The sequence below is a fragment of the Myxocyprinus asiaticus genome, chromosome 34, assembly GCF_019703515.2.
Source record: "Myxocyprinus asiaticus isolate MX2 ecotype Aquarium Trade chromosome 34, UBuf_Myxa_2, whole genome shotgun sequence".
NCBI lineage: Eukaryota > Metazoa > Chordata > Actinopteri > Cypriniformes > Catostomidae > Myxocyprinus > Myxocyprinus asiaticus.
Window position 1 is genome coordinate 20,532,092 of NC_059377.1, and position 16,647 is coordinate 20,548,738.

Here is a 16,647-nt window from a genome sequence, read left to right on the forward strand (position 1 = left end):
GTGAGATATCTCACCGGTCTCTGTGAGAGCTGTAGACTTTATAAACAGTAAATAAATGCGTACATTGACGCTTTTCACTTGTCAATAATTTTGCTTGCTGTCATAGTGTTGTATTTGAAGCGGATCATTGAGGCTATGATTCAGAATGTTTGTCAGTTGATGGCGCTATTGTGCCACTGTTGAATTTGACAGCCACAATGCTGCTTTTTTGTTCAGTTTTGGTCTCAAAATTAACTTTGGAGGGTGGGGTTTTGTAATGAGGGGGCGTGGCTAATTCAACGCCTCAGTCATGTGAACGTTTCAGAACACTAAATTTACATGCAGCACCTTTATGGCAAACTTTACTCATTATGAACTATGCCAGATCAAAATCCTTAAAGGCAAAGTGTGTAAATATTAGATTTTATAAGTAATTCATAGCTCAACCAATGGCGTGTGTTTGGGGCGGGACTATCTTTGTGTCTGACCAATAAAAGGAGGGACTGCAGGAGTGCACAATTTAAAACCTATTTGAAAATCATAATTTATTTCAATTCTGGTGATGCTAGTAGCACACAAATGACACATTTCACCTTTACAAAGTGTAAACAAAAAATCCTTTTTTCCCTCTAGTATCCTTTACAAGAGATGTTCCAATAAAAACAAAGAAGTTAAAGGATTAGTTGCTAAATGAATTTTTAGGTTAAGATGACTTACAGAGGCACTTGGGTAGGGAGCGGTCCCATGTGCCGTCTCCCTGACAGCTTAGAGTGCTGGTGCCTAGCAGGTAGTATCCCGGGTTACAGCTGTAAGACACTGTGGTCTGGAAACTGTAACGATTAGGCCCGCTGGGCAGGACCTGTCTGACAGCATTCTCAACATGTCCTGGATCTGTGCAGTTCACAACTGAGATAAAGACACAGAGAGAGAAAGAGAGAGATAGAGAGAGAGAGAGAGAGAGCAAGAGAGAGAACAGCAGCTTATAAAGAAACAGCGCCAACCCACAACTCATAATAGCACTCTGAGATGCTGTTCTTTTCACCACAATTGTACAGAGTGGTTATCTGAGTTACCTTAGACTTTGTTTGAACCAGTCTGGCCATTATCTGTTGACCTCTCTCATCAACAAGATGTTTCCATCTGCAGAACTGCAACTCACAGGATGTTTTTTGTTTTTGGCACCATTCTGAGTAAATTCTAGAGGTTGTTGTGTGTGAAAATACCAGTAGATCAGCAGATACAGAAATACTCAAACCAGCCCATCTGGCACCAACAATCATCCATGCGATTATCTAATCAGCCAATCGTGTGGCAGCAGTGCAGTGCATAAAATCATTCAGATACAGGTCAGGATCTTCAGTTAATGTTCACATTAATCATCAGAACGGGGAAAAAATGTGATATCAGTGATTTGGACCGTGGCATGATTGTTGGTGCCACATGGGCTGGTTTGAGTATTTCTGTAACTGCTGATACTGGGATTTTCATGCACGACAGTCTCTTAAATTTGTTCTCAGAATGGTGCCAAAAAACAAAAAAACATCCAGTGAGTGGCAGTTCTGTGGACGGAAATGCCTTGTTGATGAGAGAGGTCAACAGAGAATGACCAGACTGGTTCGAACTGACAAAGTGTACGGTAACTCAGATAACCGCTCTGTACAATTGTGGTGAGAAGAAAAGCATCTCATAATGAGAGTTTTGGTGGCACGATGGAGACCTACACAATATTAGGCAGGTATTTTTAATGTTGTGGCTGATCGGTGTATATATATATATATATATATATATATATATATATATATATATATATATATATATATAAATACAGTATATGTGTTTATTTACATAATTTTTTACATAATTGCAATTTAATTAATATTTAAGATATGTAGTTGCATGTCATGTTTGCAATGAATATGATTTATTGTTTGATAAGTAAACCACTGATTTGGGACTGTGCTTCTAAAGTGAAAATGTTTGTTCCCTATCTGTCACTCACTTGACGTTGTGTCGATATAGTGACACTAGGAGTCATTCTTGGGAGCCCCAAACACCTCTGATCTTTTTTTTTTTAAAAGGCCAATGAGAATTGGCGAGTGGAATTTGCATGCCCTAGAGTGGGACCCTCCACTCCCCCCTGAACCCTCGCGGCTCAACGATTGGTTCCTGGGCTCAGGGAGGCACCCATAGCCACGCCCCGCCCCCGTTCCTTTCTTCCTGGAAGTGCATGAGGAGCTGACAAGATCGTGGAAGGCACCTTTTACTGCCCAGTCCCGGTCTTTCAGCTCCCCCACTCTCGCTACCCTCGATGGCAGAGCAGCCAGGGGGTATTCGGTGATCCCCCAGGCGGATAAGGCGCTCGCGGTGCACTTATGTCCGCAGAGCGCTGCCACCTGGCGCGGGCGCCCGAGACTCCCATCCCTGACGGCTAAGGCCTATGGTGCCGCTGGACAAGCCGCCTCCGCCCTACACACCATGGCTCTCCTGCAAGTACACCAAGCTAAGGCGCTAAAAGAACAGCACAAGGGTAGTTCTGTCCTGGGATTGATGCAGGAACTGCACTCGGCGACCGACCTCACTCTCCGGGTGACGAAGGTCACGGTGCGGTCTCTCGGGCAGGCGATGTCCACCCTGGTGGTCCAGGAGCGCCACCTTTGGTTCAACTTGGTCGAGATGGGAGAGGCAGACAAGGCACGGTTCCTTGATGCCCCCATTTCCCAGGTGGGCCTGTTTGGTGACACTGTTGAGGACTTTGCCCAGCAGTTCTCGATGCTGAAAAAGCAGACGGAGGCCTTACAACATATCCTGCCCCAGCGCGGCTTAAGACCCCGCACCCCGTCTACTTGTCGCCAAGGGTGTCACCCTGCAGCAGCAATAACACCAGCTCCACCGAAGCCCGCTCCTGTGGCCTGGCTCCGGCGTGGAGCCCTCTGCAGGAAACAGACACCGCCCGTCTCGTGGCCAGCCGCTAAGAACCCGAGACAGGTGACCCAGGGGCGAGGAGACCCACTTCTCTAGAGTTGGCGTTGGAGGGCTGGGAGGAGAATCTTTTGTAGCTGCATGCCCCAGAGGCTGCGGTACCCAGAAGTTTGACAAAAGAGTGGTTTTCTCATTTCCTGGGTCACAGGTCCGATGTGCACACCCGTCGTCACGTCCACTGTCCAGCTTTTGCAGGTATGGCACGCCAGTGGCGGACCCCCCGCCCCTGTGCACTCAGCTATGGCACAAACACACCCACACAGGGTTGGTTACGGTGGACTATGGGGACAAGGTTCCTCCTCCCCCCCCCTCGACCAATTTTATGGTGGGCGGCAGAAGCCAGGTAAGTGCTTCGATGTCCCTGGACTCAGCATGGCCACAGGGCTTGAATCCCCTCAACGTGGCACCTCGAGCTCCGCACCGCCGCGAGGCCCCACTCGCCGGTATGTCCTTGGTCCCCCTCGCCTGGAGTTGGGGCGCGTGGCTCGCACTTTCCAACCCCTCGCGATGGCTGGTCCGGACCGTCCGACTCGGCTACGCGATTCAGTTTACCAGGTGCCCGCCCAGGTTCAGCGGCGTCCACTTCACCTTGGTGAAGGGCGAGAACGCTTCTACCTTGCGTGCGGAGATAGCTACCCTTCTGAGCAAGGGCGCAATAGAGCCTGTCCCTCCAGCCGAGATGAAGAAAGGGTTCTACAGCCCTTACGTCATCGTACCAAAGAAAGGTGGTGAGTTGTGACCAATCCTGAACCTGCAAGTACTGAACTGGGCTTTGCACAGACTCCCGTTCAAGATGCTGATGCAAAAGCGCATTCTAGCAAGCGTCCGGCATCAAGATTGGTTTGCGACGGTAGACCTGAAGGACGTGTACTTCCACGTCTCGGTCTTACCTCGACACAGACTCTTCTTGCGGTTTGCCTTCGAAGGCAAGGCATACCAGTACAAGGTCCTCCCCTTCGGCCTGTCCCTGTCCCCTCGCATCTTCACGAAGGTCGCAGAGGCAGCCCTTGCCCCGCTAAGGGAAGTGGGCATCCGCATCCTCAACTATCTTGACGAGTGGCTGATCCTAGCTCACTCTCGAGAGTTACTGTGCGCACACAGGGACCGCGTGCTTCGGCACCTCAGCCGACTGGGACTTCGGGTCAACTGAGAAAAGAGCAGTATACTCAAAATACCCCCCCTTTTTTGGGCGGGGTGTGGTCTCCACGGTGTCTTCCCCTTGGGAGTGACACCCCCCCGATGTAGACACTTAGGGCTCCCAGTCAGTTAACAAATTCCATTCTTTTTGGGGAGAAAAGAGAAGGAAAAGAGGCCTCAGCTGGGCTAGCCTGTCCACCTATTCGTTGGGCAGTCGACTTGTTCCTGAAGGACTATTCGATGCTCATAAAGAGCGTTGGGGGAGGTTACGTGATGGCCTGGTGCGCTGGCAACGAGGCACACAGCAGTCTGTCCGTCACACACTGCCACTTCACGTAACACCGTTCAGTTAGTTGTGCCATTTTGTATAGGGACCCCTAGTGTCACTATATCGACACAACGTCGAGTGAGTGACAGATAGGGAACGTCATGGTTACTTTCGTAACCTCCGTTCCCTGATGGAGGGAACGAGACGTTGTGTTCCTCTTGCCACAATGCTGAACTACCTGCTGAAATGGCCGGGACCTTATCTCGGCTCCTTAGCACAAAACCTGAATGAGTGGTTGCATACCAGCTCCTTTTACACCCGTATGTCTGGGGGAGTGGCATGCAAATTCCACTTACCAATTCTCATTGGCCTTTTAAAAAAAAAAAAAGATCAGAGGTGTTTGGGGCTCTCAAGAGTGACCGCTAGTATCACTACATCTACACAACGTCTCGTTCCCTCCATCAGGGAATGGAGGTTATGAAAATAACCATGACGTTTTCCATCCATAACAGATATTGTTTTCCTTTTATCAGACTCTTAATGATTTAGGAAATATTTTGATTATATGAATAACTGAGGCCAAACCAGACCAGTTTGTTTCCTATTATCAAATACAGTATCATTAGAACAGAAAATATATTACAATGTTATAAACATGACTTTGTTCACAATTTATAAAGGTCCAGACTTTTACTCTACATTGTACACTGCCTGGCCAAAAAATTAAAATAATTGCCGTTTGGATTTAAATAAGCAGATACTTAAGATAAGGATAATAAGGATCATTATTGCAGTGATTAATATGTTTCAGCTGACAACAATTCTTTTAACCCTAACTGATGCCATGTGTAACTTCTCATTTCTTAACCATGTAGGAAGACGTATCCCGTGGTCATGGAAAAGATGTTACTGTGGCAAATGATTGGCCTGCATCAAGCAAAGAAAACAACTAAGGAGAATGATGAAATCACTGGAATTGGGTTAAGAACTATCCAACGTATTATTAAAACCTGGAAGGATAATGGTGAACCGTCAGCTTCGCAATGTGGTCGGAAAAAAAATCTTGAATGATCGCGATCGGAGATCACTAAAATGCTTGGTGAAGTCACATCGTAAAAAATCAACAGTAGAACTCGCAGCTATGTTTAATAGTGAAAGTAAGAGCATTTCCATATGCACAATGCGACAAGAACTTACAGGATTGGGACTAAACAGCTGTGTGGACAAAATAAAGCCACTTGTTAGTGAGACTAATCAGAAAAGAATTATTTCAATTTGTTAGGGAGCATAAAGATTGGACTGTGGAGCACTAGAAAAAGGTCATGTGGTCTGATGAGTAGAGATTTACCCTATACCAAAGAGATGGGCATGTCAGGGTAAGAAGGGAAGCTCATGAAACGATGCACCCGTCACGCATAGTGTCCACTGTACAAGCCTCTGGAGGCAGTGTTATGATCTGGGGTTGCTTCAATTGGTCAGGTCTAGGCTCAGTAAAATTATGCGCCAATAAAATAAAGTCAGCTGACTACCTGAATGTACTGAATGACCAGATTATCCCATCAATTGATTTTTTCTTCCCTGACGGCACGGCATATTCCAGGACGACAATGCCAAGTTTCATCGGGCTCAAATTGTGAAAGAGTGGTTCAGGGAGCATGAGGAATCATTTTCACACATGAATTGGCCACCAAAGAGCCCTGACTTTAACTGGTTCGACATTCCCGTCATCAATACAAGATCTCGGCCAAAAATGTATGCAACTCTGAATGGAAATAAATGTTGTGACATTGCATAAGGTTGTCGAAACAATGCCACGATGAATGTGCACCATAATCAAAGCTAAGCCAGGCAGTGTACTTTGTGTATAGTGACTTTTTTTAATTTTTATTTACTGTTTATTATGGAAAACATAATAGCCAAAACATTAAAAAACTTGAACAGAATTTTTCATTACAACTGTGGCAGTTGTAGTAAAAAAAAAAAAAAAAAAAAAGTTCAGGTAAAGTTCAGTTGACTGATAAATGTTAGTAAGGTATTGATGTGTAGATGTGAAAAATATTGATGCTGGTGCAGGGCAAGTGTTTTCTTTTCCCTTGTCAGTGCTCTTCAGAATGTCAGTGCTGTAGCCGTTTGAAATGTCTGAATTGCTCCACAGTGCTTTAAAATAGAAAATTCTCATGTGATTCGCTCAATGCCATCCTGCCACTGGAGAATGCATATCGCCTGGTTGGCACGCACGTACCATCGCGCTCCATAGATATATTAGGTTATAGCAGAGCACACCAATTGTGTGAGTTATTCTCGGTGGATTGCTGCAAAATTCTTTAGCATTGGTATACTATGCCAGAACATTGCAGCACCACTCCACCACTGCGCACTCCAGGCACCTGCATAGCCTCTTTAAAATGCAGAAATTGCAATTAATTAAATTGATTATGAATATATCAATAGAAATGTATCAAACAAACATCTCTTTTAATAAAATTCAATTTACCACCAGCTATCTGTGGGCGATAAAAGCACAGTTAATTGTCCAGGCAAATAGCACTTTGTTTCGTTAATAAGTCACAATCTATAAAAGGCTTAATTTACATTAAGGTGTGTTTGACACGAGAAGAATTACAGTGACTTTTTTATTATTTAAATATGGCATAGCACTGTTTTAGCACATTTAGCGTCTGGTTAAACTGGATTGCGCTAGTGAATAAGATGCAGGATTTTGCACTGAAACACTGTGTGCAACTCTTTAGTGAATTTGCCCTAAAGACTTGAAAGCTCCTCATCATACACAAAAACAGCAAAATAAGAATATTTACAAAGCGCTTCTGGCAAATATTTGAAACCCAATACAAACAAACAGCTGCCTCATTAACGGCTGGTCTACAGGATGACTGAGGACATGAATTGGGCTCAGAGAGAGGAGAGATGGAGAGAGAGGGGGCGGTGTGTTTGCTATGAGCCAAATGGTGAGAAGTAGAGAAAGAGAGGATAAGTGGACAGAAAAGTGTGATGGAGAACCTAGGGCAGAAAGCAGCAGTAATTTGCATTGGTTTACACACTGGAAGAAAGGCAAAACAATGTAAATTACAGTGCAATATGAAATTGGGCAGATGAAGCAAGACTACTGGCAATTATTTTTAACAATTAGAACTTGGAGCCCGTTTATACTTGGTATTAAGATGCATTTCAGGTGATCTGATCACAAGTGGTCAGCGCAAAATACAGGTCTACACGGGATCCAAAACGTTTTGGGATCGGATTACAAAAACCACATATGGAGGTAGTCAAAAACGCATTTCACATTTGAGTTGTAAATGCTATACATCCTGAATGCATCCCAGACAGCACTGAAGCACCACCCCCTTGGATAACCTGAGACACATCTTAATACCAGGTGTAAACAGGGCCTAAGTAGGGTTCTTCAAAGGTTCTGTAAGTGATTTTTTATGGAATGGCACTCAGAAAATGTCCCAACTACCTGACAGTTATCATTTAAATAGGTTTTCACACCTGTCTTTGTAAAAAATTACAGCAAACATTATTATTCTTTGTTTAGCCATCCTGAAGACTTTGAGGTATGTTCTGTCTGTCAATCATTTTGCACATTCAAAGGGCAGCCCCTATATGCTCTTCTGCCACATACCTCTGATTCTACAATAGTCTTCAAGCATCTGTGTGTGTGTATGTCTTTGGAGATTGGAGTTCTGGAAAGAGATGCCGTGCCTTATTCAGTGGCTAAGTCTGGCAGAAGATCCAAAAGAGCTAACATCGCTTATAGCACCTTTAAGTACTCGAACTAATTTAAGTGAATTTAGTGAAACACACTTCCACTGACACGTTTTATGTGCAATTATAGGAAAACAATGACACTAAATGAGGAGGACAAGCTTTCTTATGGGACTACAGAGTGCCCCTTCTGCTGAAGAACAGCAACTTGTCCTTAAAATCTCTCCGTTAGGAACAGCTTGTCAACAGAATAAGACTTACCAGGGTAGGAATGCATGCTAATGCCTTTTATAGCTCTTCACAGAGCCAGCCAAAACCATTTTCAATGATGCCAACATTAATAACTTACAATATTACTTTAGTATGATATTCAGCTAAAATGTTAATTGCAAAGTTTAAAAAGGAAGAAATAAAGAAATAAAGAAAAGAAAGAAAAGAAAAGATAAAGACAAGAAAAGAAATAATCTATTTATTTGTGTTTGGAAGTAATTTGATACCAGAATTGATATTCCTGCTGGCCAGTGGCAATTTTTGAGAAGAGGTAGTTTAATTATCCACAGATATGAGTCTAACCAACTTATCGGTGTGGTTTAGGAGGCCATTTTGGAGATAGAAGGGGCTCAGACACAAATTGGTGCTGATTAGAAAGGCTTTGCAGAGGCCTACTGAATTATTGATGCCGCTTGGAGCTTCAGCATTTGTTACCGGCTCCTTATGTGCCATTAGGCAAACTTCTTCCCACGCTCTGTGCTAATGATGGGCTGTGATGCTGAGGAAAATGTGACTGATAACATCAGACCACTTCAACTTCCTCAGAAAGAGTAAACACATTTATAATGCAAAGAGAGGGAAGGATTGTGGCGAAGGAAAATGCAACTTTAAAGATCATAATTTAAGAGATAAATTGGATCAAACTGACAATGGAAGTGATAATATTTCCATGAATTTGGATCTCGGGGTAATTATGTCCCTTTTTGGCATCTGTATAGCAGCTCAGATGTAGACCTCAATTATGCATCTCCAAATAATCTTAAAATAAGTTTTAATACTTTTGCAATGTACAGTGAAAATATATTTCGAAGCAATAAAGCATTTATCAGTCAGATTTTACAAACAAAAATTCTCAGACCTCTGCTTAGTTCCAATCATCTGACGCTGCAAGAAAGTGAGCCCATATGGAGAAGTTTTTAAACCTATATCAGTAAGACTAAGAGGCCATAGAACATTACCTAATTGTATTTCCATATAAACATATGCGAGACAGATGTCTTTGATCATTGCGTCACGTCTTCCTGCTTTTTTAAGCATCTCATGCAAGAGCAAACCATTTTTAAGATGTCATTTTTAGTTAAAATTACTTAAACTTTTAAAAACTCACCTCAAGGCACCTGCATTCTGTTACATTTATTGCACTGCATCAACCTTTTATTTTAATGCAAGTACATGTTTGATTTGAATGGCTCCTTAGGCTTTAATGTTTACATATAAACAATTCCTTAGTATACCCTACTTTTGTTCTCAAAATCAGTATTTTGATGAAAACCCTTCATTTTGGTTATTTAAGGTCCTTCATTAAATTTTTACTTTGGTTATTTCATGTTTTGTTAATAACTATATATTAGAACATGTACTCTTGTTCTGCACCATGGTGAGTTATACAGCTGAGTTAAATAAAGTGTGATGAAGCTGAAACACTTACTTTTGCACCTGGGAAGAGCGTTACTCCACTGGCCATTGGGCTGGCAGTGAGACTTGATTGCACCCTGTAGAACATAACCAGGGTTGCAGGCAAAACGTGCAATGTCGTTCAGGTTAAACTGTGTTCCCTGAGTCACACCATTAGCAGGGGTGCCTGGATGTCCACAGGTGATAGCTAAATAGCATAAGGGCCAAATATTAATGCCATATACACACTGATTTACTCTTCACAGTTGGAAAACTTGACAAAGGGGTATAAAAAGATATTGTGGCTATTTAACTGTCACTTACGGACACAGATGGGAGTCTTTCCAGACCAGCGGTGGTCCTGCTCACAGATGCGTACTGATATGCCGATAAGTCGGAATCCAGGATTACACTGGTAAACAACACTCCCTCTGTAGTTGTAGTTCTCTCCAATGATCTGACCATTAACAATAGGTTCAGGTGTGCCACAGTGTCCAGCTGATGAAGAAAAACATTGTACATACTCATACAGAGCACACAGATTTGTAACATACCAGGATGAGATACAATATTTTCTCCAGTTTAGACTTGGAAAGGAATAGAAACTACTCACCAAGACACTGGACCTCAGCTCCACTCCACAGGCCATTGGACATGCACTCCCTTACTCTGGAGCCCACCAGAGTATAGCCAGTGTTACAGGAAAAAATAGCTGTAGCTCCGTAAACTGTCAATGTTCCTATCTTATTCCCATTTGGAGGGGTGCCAAGGTCCCCACAGGAGATAACTGGGTAAACAGAAATGAAGAAGATATTAGAAATCCTTTTTTTTTTTTTTTTTTTTTTTTGGGTGTTTTATACAAAAGATTTGAAACACAAGAACATAATCACAGATTTTTTTCTTTTCTTTTTTTTACTTTTTTTTACCTAAATTGCTAACCTATTACATAAATTGCATGCGAAAAGAATCATATTAAGCTATTTTAAACAAAAAGGAATATTGACACACATATATAAAATATGTTTAGAAACAAGTAAAAAAAAAAAGGCTAAAAATGCATTTAGGCTGTATGAATAAAAAAGAGATTTTATTATAATCTAGAAACATGTTGCATCTCTATGATCTATATATTTTGAAGACAGAAACACTTACTTTCACAGGACGGTCTGGGCTCAGGGTAATCCCATGTGCCGTTGGCCTGGCAACGGATGACCCTTTGACCCTTGTAGAAATATCCAGGGTCACAGGTCAGCATCATCATGGCCTCATATTTATTCTGCATGCCGTAAATAAGTCTCCACCTCCCATGATCCACTGCGGAGTGGCCGATGTCAGGGCAGGTCACAGCTGAATGTAAGACAGGGGTTCTATTTCAGTCTTTTCAAAAGTTTTCTCAGAAATATGTACTCTTCGAATTGAAAAAGAAAAACTAGTTTAAAACTGAAGGATGTTTGAAATCAAACTGATGGTCTCATGAACTCACGGAGACAGCGAGGGCGGGTCTCCATCGGGCTCCATCGCCCTGACTCTTGGCAAACCGTTGACACCGGCTGACTGTTAGCCAATCGGAAACCAGGGTTGCAAGAGAATGTGACACTATAGCCAAGAGTAAAGTGCTGCCCGACGACAGTGCCGTTCAATGGAGCAATGGGCATCCCACAGGACACAACTAAGAGAAAGAGCGATAAATAAAATGAGAGAGAGAGAGTTACTCAAGTATTTTCTGACAAAACCCCAAGGAAAATGGATATTTATTTTTGTCATAACAGAGAACACTCAGTGTAATCACCCTTAGTGAACACAACAAAAGCAGCAAGTTGGTCTTTTGTGCAAACATGAGTTGTTTTTTTTACAATTCTGGGAAGGTAAACAAGAGCAGCTAGCGAACAGTGGGCTCAATCCAAGATGGAGATTACATCAGGGCATGGATACACGTAGAATGCCAGCCTCATTTACAGCTGCTGGTGTGAGCCAGCTTCTGAGAATCATAAACACACCAGCAAGACAATACAAAAGCTAAATTTACTGTGGCCCTAAAGAGAATTTGGACACTTAAGCCACACTTAAAATGAAGTGGAAAACAAACAAAAACAAAAAAACAAAAACAAAACAAAGATAGGACAAGCTCACTTTTTAAGCAAAACATTTTTTCAAAAAGGAAGTTTGTTACATTCTAAATAATTAATATAGCTTCAAGCAGTAATTAACTGGGTTCAAACGTTTAAGAGTCTTTAAGTACATATGCATTTTTTTAAGTATTAATAAGACAGTCCATTAGCACATAAAACAATGATAAAGTGCCTTAATTTTCAGAACCATCAGGTTAGATAGCATTTTTCACATTCCTGACTGTTATAGTGCCACAAAGAGGCAAAGGTGCTTGTTGTGATCTCAGATTGAACTCCTACATAAGTGTCTCAGATTTTGTGAAAATCTCTCATTGCACTGAACAGTTTAAGTAAAGGAGGTCACACTGCATATGCTTTGGCGTACGGTTGCGAAGATGAATCGAAAGTTCAAATTATCAAGTTTTTGATAATTATTCATAATGGGACTCCAGAGAATTTTTCTCTACTGGTTTGGTTCCGGTTGGGCAAACATCCTAGGACTAGTTCGAAAAAGTAGGCTTTGCGAAAAAACCTGCAGCTCCTGCAGGAGACACTGTAAAAACATCAAGACATGGTGCAATGTCAATCTAGCTCAAGCTTACATAGAAAACAATTAAAAAACAAACACAAAAATGGGCCAGATTTGGCCCCTGGGCCGCCAGTAGAATAGGTCTGCAATAGGGTTTCAGCACTTCGTTCTTGAACCCCTAATTAAACAAATCTATATATGCTGTTCAAAATTAAGACACAATATTTGGTCAGATTCTGTTTGTCAAACATTAGTGGAACATGTATACTATATGGCTACTCTGCTAGGACACCTGTGTGACCATGAGGGAAACTGACTTCATACATTTAAAATGTTCTTGGGACCAATTGGTTAAAATGAGTGCTGTCAGTCAATAATCGTGATTAATCGCATAATTTTTTGTAGCTAATCGTGATTAATCGCAGATTTTGAAAGTGCAGAAATTTGACACTATATATACTTATTTTCTTGTCAAAATGCATTTATTTCCTTCTTATGACAGAAAACAAAACAATATGTAACAATATAATGCTTTATTAACATTTTACAAACAAAGCCTTTCACAAGAAATGCACTAAAATAGCACCAATTCGAGTAACATTACATGTTTCCCAATGTGTAAGCGGGAGGTTGACTAATTGAAAGAACTAGTTTCCCCATAGGTTGCATATTCATTGCAATGGGCATTACATCTCTTAAACTTTCATCATCCACAATATTAATCCGCTGGTAGACTGTGGCTTTCTGCTTTGTTACAGCAATTGTGAAGCTGCGTTCATGATTATCAACAGAGCGTCAACACCAGCGTCAAGCTTTGAACTCACCATGAAAAGCGCTTCCAGACAAATAAAACAAAAAAAAAACGTCTGGTGATAGTTAAGACTTGACTTGCTTCTGTGGTAATTAAAATGTGCCTTACAAGTCCCAGCTGGTCATTTTTTTACATTAAATAGCACTAAGAGCATTGTATCACTGACAGGGAAATGCTGTCAGAGATTCTTTTATTTACTGAGGTAACAACTTTCACGGCTCTATCATAGGAGAGTATTACAACAGTACCGCCCATAGAATGTCAATGGGACCACGGCATTATGCTATTTTATGCTAAGCTTGTAGGCTCGACTTGGTAGAAGGGCTCTGGCGCTGTGTCTAATGCTATGAAATTTATATATTTTTATGTTTAGCTGAAGTGTCAAGAAACCTTTTCAGCCAAATATATCAATGTATGTGTCAAATCAGAGCACCAACGAAGGATGACATGCATTACTGAAGTTTGAATTGCCATAGTTCTGCCTCCTCCAATGTCACTTTTATCCAAAGTGACTTGCGGTCCACTTAAAGGGACATTACAGGGACATCAACCTGTGGTTAAATGCCTTGCTTAAGGGCACAACGGTGATAGTTCATGAATAGTCCCTTGTTGGTTTAAACCTAAAAACTTTTAGTTACCATCCCAGATCTTTAATCACGAAACCAAACCACCCCTACAGTCTTCTATAGTCTCAAGAGCATTTTCAGTTTGTTCTAACAGAGCAGAGGAAGTGCTCTGAGGCTCTTGGCCTGAGGCACCCTGTACCTTCACTGTCAAACTAAAATCCACCTCTCTCACACTCGAGGCCCTTGTTAGTCAGGTAGAGGCGATAAAGAGATTGCTTGTGAGACTGCAAAATGGTGTACTCCAAGGAGGTCCCTCCTTTAGTAGATGATAACTGCCTCTTTCTAAGGATACTCCAACCCCCCATACCCCCCCCCCACCCCCCACCCCTCACCCCTGGACAGCACATTAGCAATAGACTCGCAGCTATGGCTTCTGGCTAACCCATTTATTGCGATGAGCAATTTGACAGATGCAGCCAAGCCCTAAACATTGATGGAATACAGAATTAGCTTCAGTGGTGCCGGTGTATCGCAGACAGTTCCGAGATGGTTAGAGAGGAGCGGGGAGTCACAGAGGAAGGAGGGGTAGTAGCCTCCAGGCTTTGTCCAAAGTGTCTTCAACAAAATTTTCAGACTCACCTTGGCAAAGTGGCACCGGAGCGTTCCATTGGTAGACCCCTGGCGGGGTTCGGATACAGGTGGAGGTGCTCTGGCCAATCAGGTTGAAGCCTCGTTCGCAGCTGAAGCGCAAAGTGCTACCCAGCTTTGTGCCTGTCTGGCTGTGTACAGAGCCATTCACGGGAGGGTCTGGGGTACTGCAGTATGCCGCTGTACAACACACATGTAAACACACACAGAAGTCAAAAACACATCTAACTGTGCTCTATGAATATCTGCTGCCCCATCTTTTATTACTTTTCAATTCTTCATTCTGTTTACTGGAGATAGCTACTATTATTGTAGCCAGGAGCAGAGGACTGATTAAAAAGATGTGCACGGTATTAAATTGGAAACTCACAAAAGGCTATAAATGATAGCTACATTATGATTAAAAAAAAAGCTATCCTTTTGTGTATACTTGTCCAATATTTGTCTGCCTAAATGGTAATTCAGAATCCAGCAGAGTCAATATACAAAGTTGTTCTGGTTGGCACATCCAATTCAGGCCACTATCTCTCCTGTGGTACAAGAGGATTCTGCTAGCAGATCTTAGAGAGGATGTTCTTGTTGCAGATTAACCAAGAGAAAGAGAATAACTGAAGTGATATGGGGAACCAGAGGAGGAAATGGGATTTGTCGCGTTATTAATCAATTTGATCACATTATAGGTCATTCTATTTCATGAGTTAACATGATCATATAATCCTTGAATAATAATTACGTCTAATCATGTTTATTCTTCAATAAAGAAGGGGCTTGAGCAAATTACCCCCCGTCAATTTAATTAATGGAGGTTAATTATTACAAAGATAGAAATTGTACAAATGAAAGTGCAGTAGTGCTGCACAATTAATCGAAAAACTAATGGTGATTACAATTATGGCTGTCACGATTATGTAATCATGAAAACTGACGATTATTCAATTTTACGCATTTACCCTCGCGGGGGTACTGGAAACTATCGCAGCTACTTCAGGCGGATTAACTGTATAAATCCATGTAATCATCCAAGTTAAATGTAAATCACTGCCATTCTGTGATCGACAACTGACCCTCACTCACACTGTGATCACACTGTGATCGACAACTGGAGCACGAACAGACAGCACGTGAGAGATGTGTGGGCGCGAGGCGATCATATGGCTAAGAGAGACTGGATGTGTCCGAAATCGTTCACTCATTCACTATTTCCAATATAGTGAATGGCAGTTAGTGCACTATATCTCAGCAGTAAGTGAACGAAATGAGTGAATTCGGATGCTGACGTATACACTGAGTGTCGGATCTTGCAGAAACAACGTCACAAATGAAATTTTAAAATACTTGGACCTTACTTGTTATTCTTATTAAATAATATATTAATACAATAAATCTTCATTCTGTTTGTCATTTTTTAAATATACTGTGTGTTAATATAAAGAGTAAACACATTTTATCAGATAAAGAGTACATTTTAAAATGTATCTGTATGTTTTGTCTCTCTATATGTTATGTTATTTTAATCAAGTAATGATTTGTCAAAAAGTAATTTACTACATTCAGCATGAAATAAAACATTGCAGGAGTGAAGGAAGCAGTAAATTCCCAGCTCGTATTTCTTCCCTGTGTTGGATTGTGGGCAATTAACCATTGTCGAGTGTGCATCAAATGTACACTCAAAATTAGAGTGCATTGTCGGTAATAATGAGTGAACAAAAGTAGGGAACGAGTGGCTCACTCAGAATTCAGACACTCCTACAAAATGGCAGACACCCGAAATAGTGCACTATATAGTGGATAGGGGGCGGTTTCAGACACAGCGAGTGTTCCACGACCGGGGTTGCCTAGGCTGCGTATATGCATTTAGGGAGCTGCGGTACTGCTGTACAGAACTAATGATCTAAATACTTATGACATTGAAAACTGTAACTACACTGAAATAAGAATCCACACAGGACTTTAAAAGCTATGAAATAGCGAAAGAAGGCATTAATAAAGCACGATCTTGCTTTGGTTTATATTTCAGCATAAAATTAAAAGGTAGGTTAAAACATTAATGCAAGCACTTTTTAACGAACACACCGTTGAGTCAAAAATATTTCCAGCCTCTCATCCATTAGCATTGACAGTGTATGTTATAAATAATGGCATTTTTAAGTTTACACACCATATTGTAAAACTTTCAATGTAATCCTCCACTGATGGTTTAAATGGTTTAGAGTGGTGTAGGTGTTTTTTTT

General features: G+C 41.7%; 1 protein-coding gene across 1 annotated transcript in view; it reads right to left on the minus strand.

Moving 5' to 3' along the window:
• LOC127425333 (CUB and sushi domain-containing protein 2-like) overlaps nucleotides 1–16,647 on the minus strand; it is a 463,524-nt gene that overhangs the window by 25,252 nt on the left and 421,625 nt on the right. Inside the window, exons 49-55 of the mRNA XM_051671189.1 lie at nucleotides 14,408–14,596; nucleotides 11,238–11,423; nucleotides 10,907–11,101; nucleotides 10,368–10,541; nucleotides 10,079–10,252; nucleotides 9,789–9,962; nucleotides 697–885 (exon numbers count right to left, since the gene is read on the minus strand). Of these exons, the coding sequence (XP_051527149.1) occupies nucleotides 697–885; nucleotides 9,789–9,962; nucleotides 10,079–10,252; nucleotides 10,368–10,541; nucleotides 10,907–11,101; nucleotides 11,238–11,423; nucleotides 14,408–14,596 (1,281 nt within the window). The remainder of the gene's footprint in view (nucleotides 1–696; nucleotides 886–9,788; nucleotides 9,963–10,078; nucleotides 10,253–10,367; nucleotides 10,542–10,906; nucleotides 11,102–11,237; nucleotides 11,424–14,407; nucleotides 14,597–16,647) is intronic.